This window comes from Balaenoptera ricei, chromosome 14 (genome assembly GCF_028023285.1).
Source record: "Balaenoptera ricei isolate mBalRic1 chromosome 14, mBalRic1.hap2, whole genome shotgun sequence".
NCBI lineage: Eukaryota > Metazoa > Chordata > Mammalia > Artiodactyla > Balaenopteridae > Balaenoptera > Balaenoptera ricei.
In genome coordinates this window covers 32,019,040-32,032,009 of record NC_082652.1, presented here as the reverse complement: position 1 = coordinate 32,032,009, position 12,970 = coordinate 32,019,040, and the positions used below count along the sequence as shown (strand labels likewise).

Here is a 12,970-nt window from a genome sequence, read left to right as displayed (position 1 = left end):
GCATGTGTAGAGTTTCAAAATGGTTCTTAGCAGAGTAAAGTGTTCTTGCCACTTTATGGAGCTTTCCTTATTTATGGGAAAATAATATTCTACCAGTACACATCACAACGGTAATCTGCATGGAATACAGCTAATTGCAGGTTAATTACTGTTCATTAACACATAAATTGTCAAGTATCTGGTGATTAACATGTATTTAATTACTTAATTAGTGTTTGTTCTAACTGCTGTGACATAGAACCTGCCCCTCTGCTGGGTGGCAGCATAAGTGCGGGCTACCTGCTTTCACCAGGGCACCTGGGCTTTCACACCTGCTTCCTTTGATTTAGACACTGCCTTTTGCCCTTTTAAGAATAGCATTTTCCTCTCACAAGCACCCTTTTACTTTACTGTGCTGATTAAAAAAATATTTCACTTTGATTCTGTTTCTTCTCCCCTCCTCTCTCCTCTTATCCACCTGCAAGTTTCCGAGGCCTCTGATGGATTCTTCTGGGTTCTTAACCCCACCTGCACCCAGAGACGCCCCTGGAACCCCACACTCACTGCCTTTCTCCCTGCTTTTGGAGATAGTGATTCTGAGTCCTGTCGGAGGCCAGGAGGGCAGTGATCTTTCATACAGATGGTTGCTTTGAAAAGGAAAAAATGCACAGGTGGCCTTGAAATCCCTCCCCCTGGCCCCTCAATAAAGGTGTTATGCCAGGCTGTGGGCAGTGACAAGAGGGATGGGAAGGTAAAGTCAGGGAAGATACTGGCCTTCTGGTTGCACCGAAGGGCCTGGCAGGAGAGGAGGCGTGGATCCGTGCTCTCAATTCTCTGTGCACTGAGCTTATCAAGGGGCCAGCACTTCGGGGAGGCTAAGCCAAGATTTACCCTTTACCCGTCTGCCATCTTTCCTGGTGGATGAGGGGTGAGGGAATCGGAGATACTTGATCTTTCCCACCCCTTCCCATCACACTCCCACCTGGACTCCTGCACAGCAGCCTCGCTTTCTTCGCTGGACCGGCCTTCAGCCCACTTATTTTATTAGAAGGTCACGTAAGCCACGCTGAGTGGCAGCAGCTCGGCAGGCATTTGCTGCCCAGAGACAGTGTTTAAGATCTGCGTGGGTGAGTGTTTTCCAAACTGTGTTCCAAGGATGGTTAAAAGGCACCGGTCAACCAAATGGGAAGAAGCACTGATTTAAGCGAAGCAGAACACATTCTGTACTGCCAGGCCTTTCAGAGCCCGGGAGCGTTTCTGCATCTCCCCGGGTGACACATGGCAGGTGCAGGTGCCTGGCTGGAGCGTGCACATCCGTTTGGTTTTAGCAGAGCATCTCGAGTCCAGTATTCCCTGGAGCACCTTGGGAAATCCTGATATGTACTGATGGAAAAAGAGAGCATTCCCTGACTCCATAAATTCCTTAGCTTATGGCCGTTATTCCAAGTGTGTGACCATTGAATTGCTTTGTACCAAGTGCAAGACAATCGAATTGCTTCGTCCCTCTAGGAGGACACGGGAATTAGATGTGGCAGTGAAATAGAACCCTGTCTCAATCAGGAAAGCTATTCGAAGCAGGTACTCCTGTCCTCTGCATTTTGTGCTTAAAAAAGATGAGTTTTAAGAAATCAGTGAGGACATATGAGGCTGTCACTTTACTACAGACTCAGAGCTGCATTTAGGAAGAAGCAGAGGGAGTCACGTGACAGTTTCGTATCTTCAAAGATAATATTTTATATATTTATTTTGAAAATCTTACCATGTCTCTGGGTTTCCTTCTCAGTTTGTATTTGTTATTTGATGATCAAGGACAAGTCCTTCTTCTGGGTGAACATCTTCCGCTTCTCTGTGGTCTGTCGCTTCTTGCTTCTGAGCACTTTTCCTTATCACTTTCCTATTTTTTTCCCCCTGCCTTAATTTTCTTACATATCCCATTTTATAGAATGGGCATTTGAGCCATGATTAGAAAAGATTGGAAAAGAACACTACTTCTTTTCAAAAGGGAAAGGGAAAACACAAAAGTGAAGAAAGTTGTGTTATTTATTGGTAGAAAAAATAGATGACATCATTTCAGAATGTCCTAAATGGCAAGACAAAGCACTGATAATTAGCTTCATTGTGAATCTTATCCTTTGAATGCCTTTAACGGAGAGAAAGTAGGTTTTAACTTTACTTTGATAACATGTTCATGGACTTCCCTGGTGACTTCCTGGTTAAGAATCCGCCTGCCAATGCAGGGGACACGGGTTCGAGCCCTGGTCCTGGAAGATCCCACATGCCCCAGAGCAACTAAGCCCCTGAGCCACAACTACTGAAGCCCACGCACCTAGAGCCCGTGCTCCGCAACAAGAGAAGCCACGGCAATGAGCAGCCCGTGCAATGCAACGAAGAGTAGCCCCTGCTTGCCGTAACTAGAGAAAGCCCGCGCGTAGCAACATAGACCTAACACAGCCTAAAATAACAAAACTAAAAAAAAATGTGCATATAAACAAAGGTTTCAGTACTTTGTTCCTGATTTGGTAAGGTCTATCGTTTGTGGTTTTGCTTTGACTCTTCATCATTACAGAAACTTTTCTTTTCCTATGTTTTTGTTTTTTATTTAACTTATTTGGATTAAAAAAAAAAATCAGTTTTTGTGAATATGATCCACCTTAGCTTTTTATTTAAACCAAAACCAGAAAGGAACTACAAGGCTCTGTGTGGGAGGACAGACAGATGCCATGGAATCCCCTTTGTTCTAGGGGACTGACAGTTTCCACCAGCCCATCTTCTGAGGGGAGTGTTTGTGTTGGTGAGATAACACCTTTGCTTTGCTTATACGTGGCAGGAAAAGTGGCAGCGTGGAAAGCTAATTTTGCTCCTCACTAAAGCAGGGAGCATCAGAGATGCTACAGTGTTAAACTTCTTCCCGTCTCCTGTTTGGCAGACTCAGATCCAGGATGGCTTTCCACGAGCAAACAAAACAGCACTAGTCAGTGGTTTAACCAGTTGCTTCCTACCTGAAAGCCAGTGGCTTTTCCCCAAGGCTCCAGAGATGGTGGAGCTGCACCATCTTGTCTCCTGAGATGTTATTTGTTGAGCGGTTGAAAGAATATGGATTCTCTCTAGTCTACATGTCTTTACGTCCCATGGCTGCCAGTAATATCTGGGAACCAAGAGCAAAAATGAGCATTGAGTCCTTCCAATGACCAAGAACTTTGATAGAAGGGGGTCTCGGTGTGAATCCAAACACACGAATACAGTTTTGTTCTAAACATCACGTTGAGCGCCAAATGAGTAAACACTGGACCGCTGCTTCTGGGGGACATAGGGCATTAGTCCCGTGATGAGAGCCTGTGGTCACAAGCCTTTCATCAACTGATCGATACATAACCTTGGTTTGTGTGTGTTTCTGTAAAGATGCCTTATTTAATGTGTATCATTGATTCTTAACAGTGAACTCGGCAAAGAGTGCTAGGCTTAGGCGTGAAGGAAGCTTATTTAACACACATGTTTTCTCTGTAAGACACATCATGGCCTTCTTGCACTTGGCGATACCAGACAGCGTTTCAGCATTGCGTTGGGGGCCATCTTAAATAGCAGCATCGCCAATAAAAGGCATAAAAAGGTGAAAATGTGACACATTTAGACGAAGATAAGGACACTTGTTAGTGGCAGGAGAAGGGAAGCTGGAAGGCAGAGCTTCTCCTGGCCCGGCCTCTGCTGGGATGTGTGTGTCCAGCGACTCCAACCTTTGCCGCTCTGTCCATGTTCACAAGTGACCAAGAATGCTTTGCAGGTATTGATTTTGGGGTTTTGAATAAATTAACGAGTAGACAAATTCACAAATTCAGAATCAGCAAATAGTGAGGATTCATTGTATTTTCTGTTAAGCCAAATTTCCCCCACCAAAAAAAAAGTGATGTAAGATTAAATACTATGTGACGACAAAATTATTCCAGAATACGGTAGTTTGGCTCTGTGATTCCATCATACCCATCCCCCACTTCAGCTTTCAACTTTTCAAATAATCATAGCTTAGATTAGGCTAGAGAGCAAAGGCATTTTTCCTAAAAATGTATGTGTTTGGTAAAAACAAAAACATTTAGCTGTAATCGAGCTAATGCCAAAGGACATTGTGCAGAATGAGATCTGAAAGTCAGGTTGGAATACAAAAGTGTTATAAATTCTCAGTAGTTTAGCTTATTTATAGAGGATTTGCCTTCTAAATGAGCTGGATTTTCTTTCATTTTTTAATTTAATTTTTAAGACAGTGTTTTGAGGTCTATCAAGTAATTCGTGTCTATGGTTTTTGTTTTGGTGTATTGCAATTATGCTTTTAAAAATTGGTAATGATACTCCAATGCTACGTGGGCATTTAAAACACCACCCGTATATTAGAGCTGAAACAAATCAAGCCAGGAGAGGGCTTTCTCCCTGTCATTGCTAGAGTTCAAGGCTCCCCCAGGAAGTGCAAAGCATATTGTTTTTGCCTGAGACGAACTACTGCTATTGATGTGTGCTTTCTTGTTATCTAGAGTAATGGCAGCCTGTTGGTGAGCAAACCAGGAAAGCTTCCTCTTAAAGCAGGAGGCTGGATAGTAAATATTTCAGGCTTTTCGGGCCAGATGGTCTCTGTGGCAGCAACTCCACTGTGCTGTGATTGTGTGAGAGTCGCTGTAGACAATCCATAAATGAATAAGTGTGACTGCCTTCCAAGAAAGCTTTATTTTCAGACATGGAAATTTGAATTTCATATACTTTTCATGTACCACAAAATCTTCTTCTTCTTTTGATTTCCTCCTACCAGTGAAAACTTGTAAAAACCATCCTTAGTTTGTGGGCCAGACAGAAACAGAGGTTGGGGCAGATTTGGCCCATTTGCTGACCCTTGTCTTAAAACTGGCATTGTTAAAACTGTGTCATATGACTGTCCCTTGCATCTGTATTTCTAGGTCAAATAGATGATGACTACATTTCTTAGTTCAATCTGGAAGTAAAGAATTTAGAACATATGTACATCTATGCATTAAAAGTCATATATATTTGTGTGTATGTATACATATGTGTGTGTATGCATGGTTATATATTATACATTTGTGTGTGTATGTGCATATGTATATGTCTATGTATTCTACATATACAGTCTCTCATACCTGCTAGATTAGGCAGTCGGGTAACATGAAAGAAGCCCAGACTTGGAAGTAAAAGAGACCTAGAATTATACCCTGATTGCATGACCTCGGAAACATTCCTTAACCTTACTGAGTCTGCCTACTCATCCCTAAAGGGGAGTTAATATTATCTACCTCATATGGTTGACTGAGAAAAATTAGATAATATGTACAAAATGTACCTGGGACATGGATGTATATGATAAATAATTGTGTTTTGAATTATTCATTTTTTTATAAAGAAAAGATTTGGTGTGTTTCCCTCAGGAGATCCACGTCTCACGTCTAATGTAGATTTTCAGTATATTCTGTCCTGTTTGATAAAAATAAGCATGGCCACATCCCTAAATCAATTTTCACACCTTTCTTTATTCTCTTTCCGGTGGTGCTGTTAGTGGCCTTGTGTTACTGTTTGCTGTGACCTCAATGTTTTTGTCCTTGGATGCAGGCATCTTTAGACATCCCCGTGACTGCCACCCCCATCCCCACCCTGGGCTCTGCATCCCTGTGTTATAATTCCCCTAGAGCAATATCTGTCCTTTCAATAGAGTAGTCCCTTATTTGACAGAAAGAGACAAAACTATTTCTGCTTCTGAAACTTTCTTGGTAGGGGCACTGGCTAGAAAATAGTACAAAATGGAAAACTTGCCAGACAGCAAGAGTTCATGACAAGGAAACCTTTTCAGGGGGTGCTTAAATCTGTTTTTAAGAAACCTATTTAAGATAGGCCTCATCCTTTGAACTGCATGTTTTAACCCTGTTGTTTGTTAGAAAAAAAACAAAGTCGATTTCTTAATGGTGAGGTGGTAGGTAAAATCAAGATAGTCGTCAACCTATGATTGTCCGACAGCACCTAAATTCAGATATCTTCATTTAATCACATTTACTTCAAAGTAGCAAACATTCAGTGCAAATCATACCCACTTTATAGTCGTGGTATGTGTTGAAACATTTATATCCTAAATTATAAACTTGATGAAAAAGCTAACAAAACTTGTACTCATAAGTCCCTTAATTGAAATGAACTTCTAAGAAAGAGCTGGAAAATGACCTTTTAAAAAACGTGCTTCAGTTTTTTGGAAAGAAACATTGAAGTGATTGCTTCAAACTTGCAACACATTATGCACCTTCTGTTGTTTAAAACCTAAGGTGTCCTACTAAGTTTTTATTTATATATTTCATAGAAATCTACATGTCTGTGCATCTGTGTGCAGGTGTATAGACACAGACCCGTAAACATATCTATAAAGATTGTTTTCCTCTTTTTGTCTCTGCAGTTAGCTGTAAGTCAGTGCTGGAACCTGCCAAGTTCAGAAGTTTGCTTCAGAAGTTTCCAGTTAATGGAAAGGGCCAGTCCATTGGTCTCCAGTGTATCTGTAATCAGACTCTGTCTTTCTTTGCTTCTTGGCGTTCCAGCTGGAAGACTGAGAGCAACAAAGTTTCAGGCGTAAACTTATGTTCACTTCTTTGGTTGTGGCCTCACTGGCGAGCCATCTTGCTGGGGAATTTGGGGAATTGGCTTCTTGCTGAGTCTTGCTGTGTCTCTAGCCTGGCTGAGACGCTGGGTAAGTGCTTGCTCAGGCATCTGTGCGTTTGCACTTAGCAGGCTGAGAACTGGGCTGGAGGTAGTGTTAGGTATATCACGGGCATCCTGGCTGGTTAGGTAAGGAGGAGAGAAGGTGTGTGGTCCTACGAGCTCCATGCTGTTCCCATCTGTCATTTGGCTGTTCTTGTCTCCCTTCTGTTCTTTCATTGTGTTCCTTATTTTTTCTCCAACTAAACCTTAAATTACATAAAATTGTCTAATTTTTTGATGCCCTCCCCCCCAGAGCATGTAGTAAATATTCTATAAATATTTGGACAATAAGGCTCAGAATCTTGGGGCAAAAAACTTTTGAGGGTCCTAAGTTCTCTTAATGTGATGGATGAAAAAACAGATTCAGAGGTTTTAACCTGGCTTTTCTAGTGTCTAATTCCTTTCTCCCCACCCCCTTCCTTTCTCTCTCCTTTTCCATGGTAGGGCCATGGCCTTGTGTTGGATTAAATTAAATATGGTGCATTAAATTTACACGTGACAACTTTTAAAAACAGATCCACATGAGCATGCTTTATATATGTACGTTATATTCTAAGAGTTAATGCATCCCTTTAAAAATGAGGATTATTCCATTTTTATGAGACGCTTCAGCCCTTGTAGTTGATAAAGGAAAAAATATAACTTTTGGTAAGAAGAAGGACAAACGTGCTGAGGAAAGGGATCTTCATCTGTTCCGTTCATGATGGACTCCCAAGTGCCTGGAGTAGAGAGATGCTTGGTGGAGACTTGAACCGGATGAATGCATGTATAAGAGGGAGGGAAGAAGGCAGGAAAGATGGATGAACTTCTGGGTTTGGCTTTCAAAGTACCCTTTTCATGGCCAGAGTGATGGCGTTCTCGGGCCACTGGTGGCGCTGGGCATCAGTCTGTGCTGTGGCCACTCTGATCAGAGCATCTGGCCGGTTCCTGCTCTGCCTGTAGCTGCTCCCGCCAGGCAGGATACGGCTGTTTCCCGGGAGCCCTGTCTGGAGAGCCCTGGGAAGGCTTGTTCCTCCACTTGTTCTCAATGTCCGTCTGCTTTTTGCCCCTCAGTTGTCCTGTCTCAGTCTTCAGTAGAGAGAGAAACTAGCAAGATCCCATTACAGGAATATCTGTGCATCTCTTCCTTTCTCTGTATTCTCAGTGAAAAAAATGTATATTAACCCCCTAAACAGGACCGAGTTTCATTTCATTTCTGTTCTCCTGCTGGGCCCCTCCTCCCCCTGTGTGTTTCGTATTTCAGTTTGGCGGCATCCTGGCACAGGGACGTCTAGTATAGCAGGTGTTTCTGGGATGACTTCTATCTGGGAAGCCCCCTGAGCTTTTCCATTGCGGGTCCTGCTCATTGCTTTCTCCATGCTTGCATCCATCGCACAAACATAAATAATGCAGTCCTTTGGTTGCAGTGTTCATTCAGGCAACGGGCAGTAGTGAAAATGCCACGATATTTGGAATCAGGAAGATTGGGTTTTTAAGTTACACCCGCCATAGACTCATCTCATGTTCTTGGACCATTACTTTGTATCTAAATCTCTTTGTTCTTGAAATATTGAATCCTTGAAGAATCTTCACCTGAAATAATAAATAAGACAGTGGAGTAATATCTGCCCAGGGTATGTAACATATTATGTGTGTAGTAAATGGTCACTTATAATTACTTTTTTTAAATTGAAAATTTTATGGGGATAATTGTGGAGTCAGATGCAGTAGTAAAAAATAATACAGATTCCTATGTACACTTCACCCAGTTTCTTCCGATGGTAACGTTTGGCAAACCTAAAGTATAATGTCACAAGCAGGATACTGACATTGTTAAAATCTAGAGCTTTTTCAGAGTTCCCCAGTTTTACTTGTACTTGTGTATGCATGTGGCTGTATTTACTGCTATATAATTTTTTCACTGTTTTATTGTCATAAAATACAAATCACTTAAAATGTATCATCTTAACCATTTTTAAGCGCACAGTTCAGGGGTATTAAATACATTCATAATCTTGTGGAACCATCACCACCCTTCACCTCCAGAACTCTTTCGTCTTGTAAAACTGAAACTCTGCACGCATCAAACAATAACTTCCCAGCCTCAGGCAACCACCATTCTCTTTTCTGTCTCTGTGAATTTACTACTCTGGGTATTTGCCCTTCTAGGACTGACTTATTTCACTGAGCGTCACGTTTTCCAGGTTCATCCATATCATAGCACGTGTCAGAATTTTTTTTGTCCTTCTTAAGACTGAATAATATTCCATAGTGTGTATAGACCGCATTGTGCTTATCCACTTATCCATCAGTGGGAACTTGGGTTCCTTCCGCGCTGTTGTGACTGATGCCGCTATGAGCTGTACGATTTTATTACCTGGGTAGGTTTGCGCCTCCATCACCACAGTCAAGACCCCAGCACTTCCAGCATCACAAGGATTGCTCCTGTTGTCCTTTCGTGACCACACCCATCTCCCTCCTGTTCCTTCTCCCTCCATCCCTGAGCCCTGGCAACCACTCATCTGTCCTCCGTTTCTAAAATGTTGACATCACATGATGCTACGTAAATGGAGTCAAATAGCGTGTAATCTTTCATGATGGGCTTTTTCACTCGGCACAGTTCTCTGGAGATTCATCCAAGTCGGGTGTATCCACACTATGGACGTCCCACTGTCGGTTTAATCATTTACCATTTGAACAGCATCTGGACTGTTTCCAGTTTCTGGCTGTCATAAATAAAAGCTTCTATAAACATTCGTGTGCAGGTGTTTAAAAAAATTTTTATTGGAGTATAGTTGATTTACAGTGTTGTGTTAGTATCAGGTGTACAGCAAAGTGAGTCAGTGATACATATATATATATGCACTCATTTTTAGATTCTTTTCCCATGTAGGCCATTACAGAGTACTGAGTAGAGTTCCCTGTGCTATACAGTAGGTCCTTATTAGTTATCTAGTTTATATATAGTACTGTGTATAGGGATTGACATATGCAGGTTTTTATATGAAAGAAAATGTTCATTTCTCCAATGGTGCAATTGCTGGGTTGTGTGTTAGACTTACCCTCCTCGTGTTGCATCAGCCGTGGTCTCCCTGGTGACACAGTTTCCTGCTGTGTAGAAATGGAGGTGAAAATAATGTCATGTGGACCTTTTATCACTAACACTAGCCTGACAACAGACACCTTTAGACAATCATGTTAAGAACATTGATAATTTTGTTACTGGTTCTTTTATCTCCTTTAGCCTCAGTTTCTCTGAAGTGGCTCCACCATCTCAAAAACGTCATTCTGAGAACCTCAGAGCGTGTTGCCCTTCTTCTGTTGCCCTGCTTCTCCCAGGATCAAACAGTCATAAAGCCCTCTTGATTTTGCCACTGCAGAGATTTTTATATCGCCCTCCTCCTAATTGATACTCTGCTATCTGAATTTCAGTTAGTATAGTCTCTTCTCTGTAGTACTAATGTGCTGTGTTTCCTGGGATCTCCGAGCCGGGTCACAGCTGACCTTTATAGCTGCAGATTGCAGTTCTCCTCTTCATGGCCACCATCATGTCCACCTCAGGGCCTTTGCACATGCCCTGGAAGGTGCCTTATCCTCTTCACACTGTTAGCTCATTCACCTTCAGCTATCAGCTCAAACGCCACCTCCTCATGGGAGGCCATCTGGTATATGTTCTTCTAGTATCCTGTCCTCTTCTTTCATAATACGTTTAAAATTTTAATTGTATGTATTAGTTGTATAAAACCCCACGTGGTTCAGTCTGGTGCTAGAGTTTCCTCAAAGAAGTTGACCAGAAGATATGTCATCTTAAAGCAATTTAAATCTTATCGCCTCTGGAAAATGACTCAGCCTCTGTCTTCCACGTATCAGTTCTTAACCATGGTACCCTGCCCCACTTTTATGAGGTGAGTCCTTGAGGTACAGTGCTGTCTGACCCACCGCCGTTCACGTCCCTGAAAACTGGGTTTGAGTCTTAGTTGTTTTTGTAGTTTTAGAACCTGGAACACTGACTGGAGGATATTGGGCATTCCATTAATATTTTTGGAAAACATCGATGAATGGTTGAAACTACATATCTTATATATAGGAAATGTTTGGTAAAAGTTGACAAAATGAGTGAATAATGAAAACCTTTCTTAACTTTCCAGGTGATTTTTGAAGTCGTAACTTCTGGACATCAAGGCTACCTCGCCATTGATGAAGTGAAGGTGTTAGGACACCCATGTAGTAAGTTACCTTAGCTTCTAATCATCCGGGGACGTGGTTGGGGGTGTATTTATGTTATGGATAAGAGAAGGCACTAAAACCTGGGGGAGGTCATCCTACTCAGAGAGTCCCTGATGGGCCTCTGGGTGGTGCTGTGCTAGCCCAGAAGTTCAAAAACATGTGCGTCATGTGTGATGTCTTTGTACATATCTAAATGTCTTTAAAGTGAAAATCAGGAATAAGGACTAAGGGAACATCCACATTCAACCCCAGCATAGAGCTTTGTGAGCTGAGCAAGCAAAAGTCTGCAAATGTGGGTGTCTGTGTGTGTGCTTAGGTGTACCAGCATGTGTGCTTGTGTGGGCACGTGCATATGTGTGTGCGTGTGTGTGTCTGCATGTGTGCATGTGTGTGTGTGTGTGTACGTGCACTGAGTTTCCCATAATCACTACATGTTCATAAAAAGTCAGACAGTCATGTTTGCCTTTTGTAAATTCTGATGAATGGTAGTGAACTGTACAAATTACTCGGTATTCTTTTTTCCCCCACTTAGCATTGTATTTAGGTCAATCCATGAGATTGTATCATATGAATATACTACATTCTATTTTTTCCTATTCCTCTATGAACGTTTAGTGCCCCCCACCCCGGTTTTCCTCTATGACAAACACGGTTGCCGTGAACATCCGTGTGTGTGTGCGTGCCTCTGTGTGCAGCGTGTGAGAGCTTGGGCGAGGTGTATTCTTCAAGGCAGAATTGCTGAGCGGTAGGGTAGAAACATTTTTAGTTTTACTAGATGCTATGAAAAATGTCTGACCAGTTTATATGCCCACCAGCAATGCACGGACGTTTCATTTGCCCTATATCCTTGCCCCAAATTGATATTGTCAGACATTAAATCTTTGACCATCCCAGGGATGGCAGCCTGCTTTATGTTTTAGGATCCCTGGCATAAAAGAGAAATTGGCTCATTCAGACGATTCTAGATCTCTGCTGAAGGTCCCCACCCAAATTCATGAGAGAATGGTTATATCTACACTGATACTAGAAATACCGACACACGCAGGAGTGTCTGCTTTTACAGCATGGATTGAGAGATTGGCGCCATGATCACTCCCTGTGGTGGTTACAGAGAAGCCTGGGTGGTTGGTATCTGATGGGCTGTCATGACACTGTTGTCTGACTCCATCCAGAGGGGTTCTCCTCTCTGAGATCTTTACCTGGTGCTCCAAGTTCAAGCTCAGCAGTCATCTTGTTCATTACTAAGGCAGACGTTACTTTTGTAGCACGGTGCTTGGCCTTTTATTCTGTCAGCAAGACTGGAGAGTTCAAGAAGAATTTCTGCCCCTTTTTTTCTGAAAAGGCAAGAAAATGAACAATGCTGTACCTAATGGGAACAGCATGGCAAATTTAGGAAGCAGAATATAATTACCTGAGTTGGAGCTTGGCCAAATCCTCAGAGTCATAGCCTCGGGCTTGGAAAAGTGCCGTGAGATCTTCTAATGTGCACGAATATTCAGGGCCTCTGATTCACCTCTTACCGGGAGGTAAAAAGTCAGACAGTAATACTGTAGGCCTACTATGGGCTGAGCACTCCATTTCCCAGAGCAAACCTCGCCACAAGGCAGATGTCGCTGCTTCCCTGGGTATAGGTGTGGTGGCCACTGGCCAACAGAATAGCTCCTCAGGTGTAGCCCCTCCCATCCCGCAGGATCTGAGTCATTGCCTTCAGTAAGAGAGAAAGACTTAATGCTTTTCCTTCTATCAGAGCCTTCCTGAAATGTGTCTCCTGCAGTTTTGTGCATTCTTTCCAAGCCCAGCTGCCTGCAGCCATAGAAATGGAGTTTATGTCTCTCCTTTGGAGAATACCGGTGCTGATAGTTAACTGGCTTTGCAAACTGCTGCTAGGAGATACAGAATCACAAAACAGGCTCTGTCCCAAGGTGATGGATGCTACAACAACGTGTTGAACTGTGAGCTTTAAATGGTTTTGATGATGGCCTTTCTGTAGTTATTTTTTCCTGAATCGCTAAGTTTATGGGGAAAACATGCAAATGAAGATTTTAAAGAATGCAGT

General features: G+C 42.5%; 1 protein-coding gene across 4 annotated transcripts in view; it reads left to right on the top strand.

Annotated features, from left to right (window-relative positions):
* PTPRM (protein tyrosine phosphatase receptor type M) overlaps positions 1-12,970 on the top strand; it is a 747,478-nt gene that overhangs the window by 286,153 nt on the left and 448,355 nt on the right. For all 4 annotated transcript variants that reach the window (XM_059894848.1, XM_059894849.1, XM_059894847.1 and 1 more), the window contains exon 4: positions 10,836-10,914. In XM_059894848.1, coding sequence (XP_059750831.1) covers positions 10,836-10,914 — 79 coding nt within the window. The remainder of the gene's footprint in view (positions 1-10,835; positions 10,915-12,970) is intronic.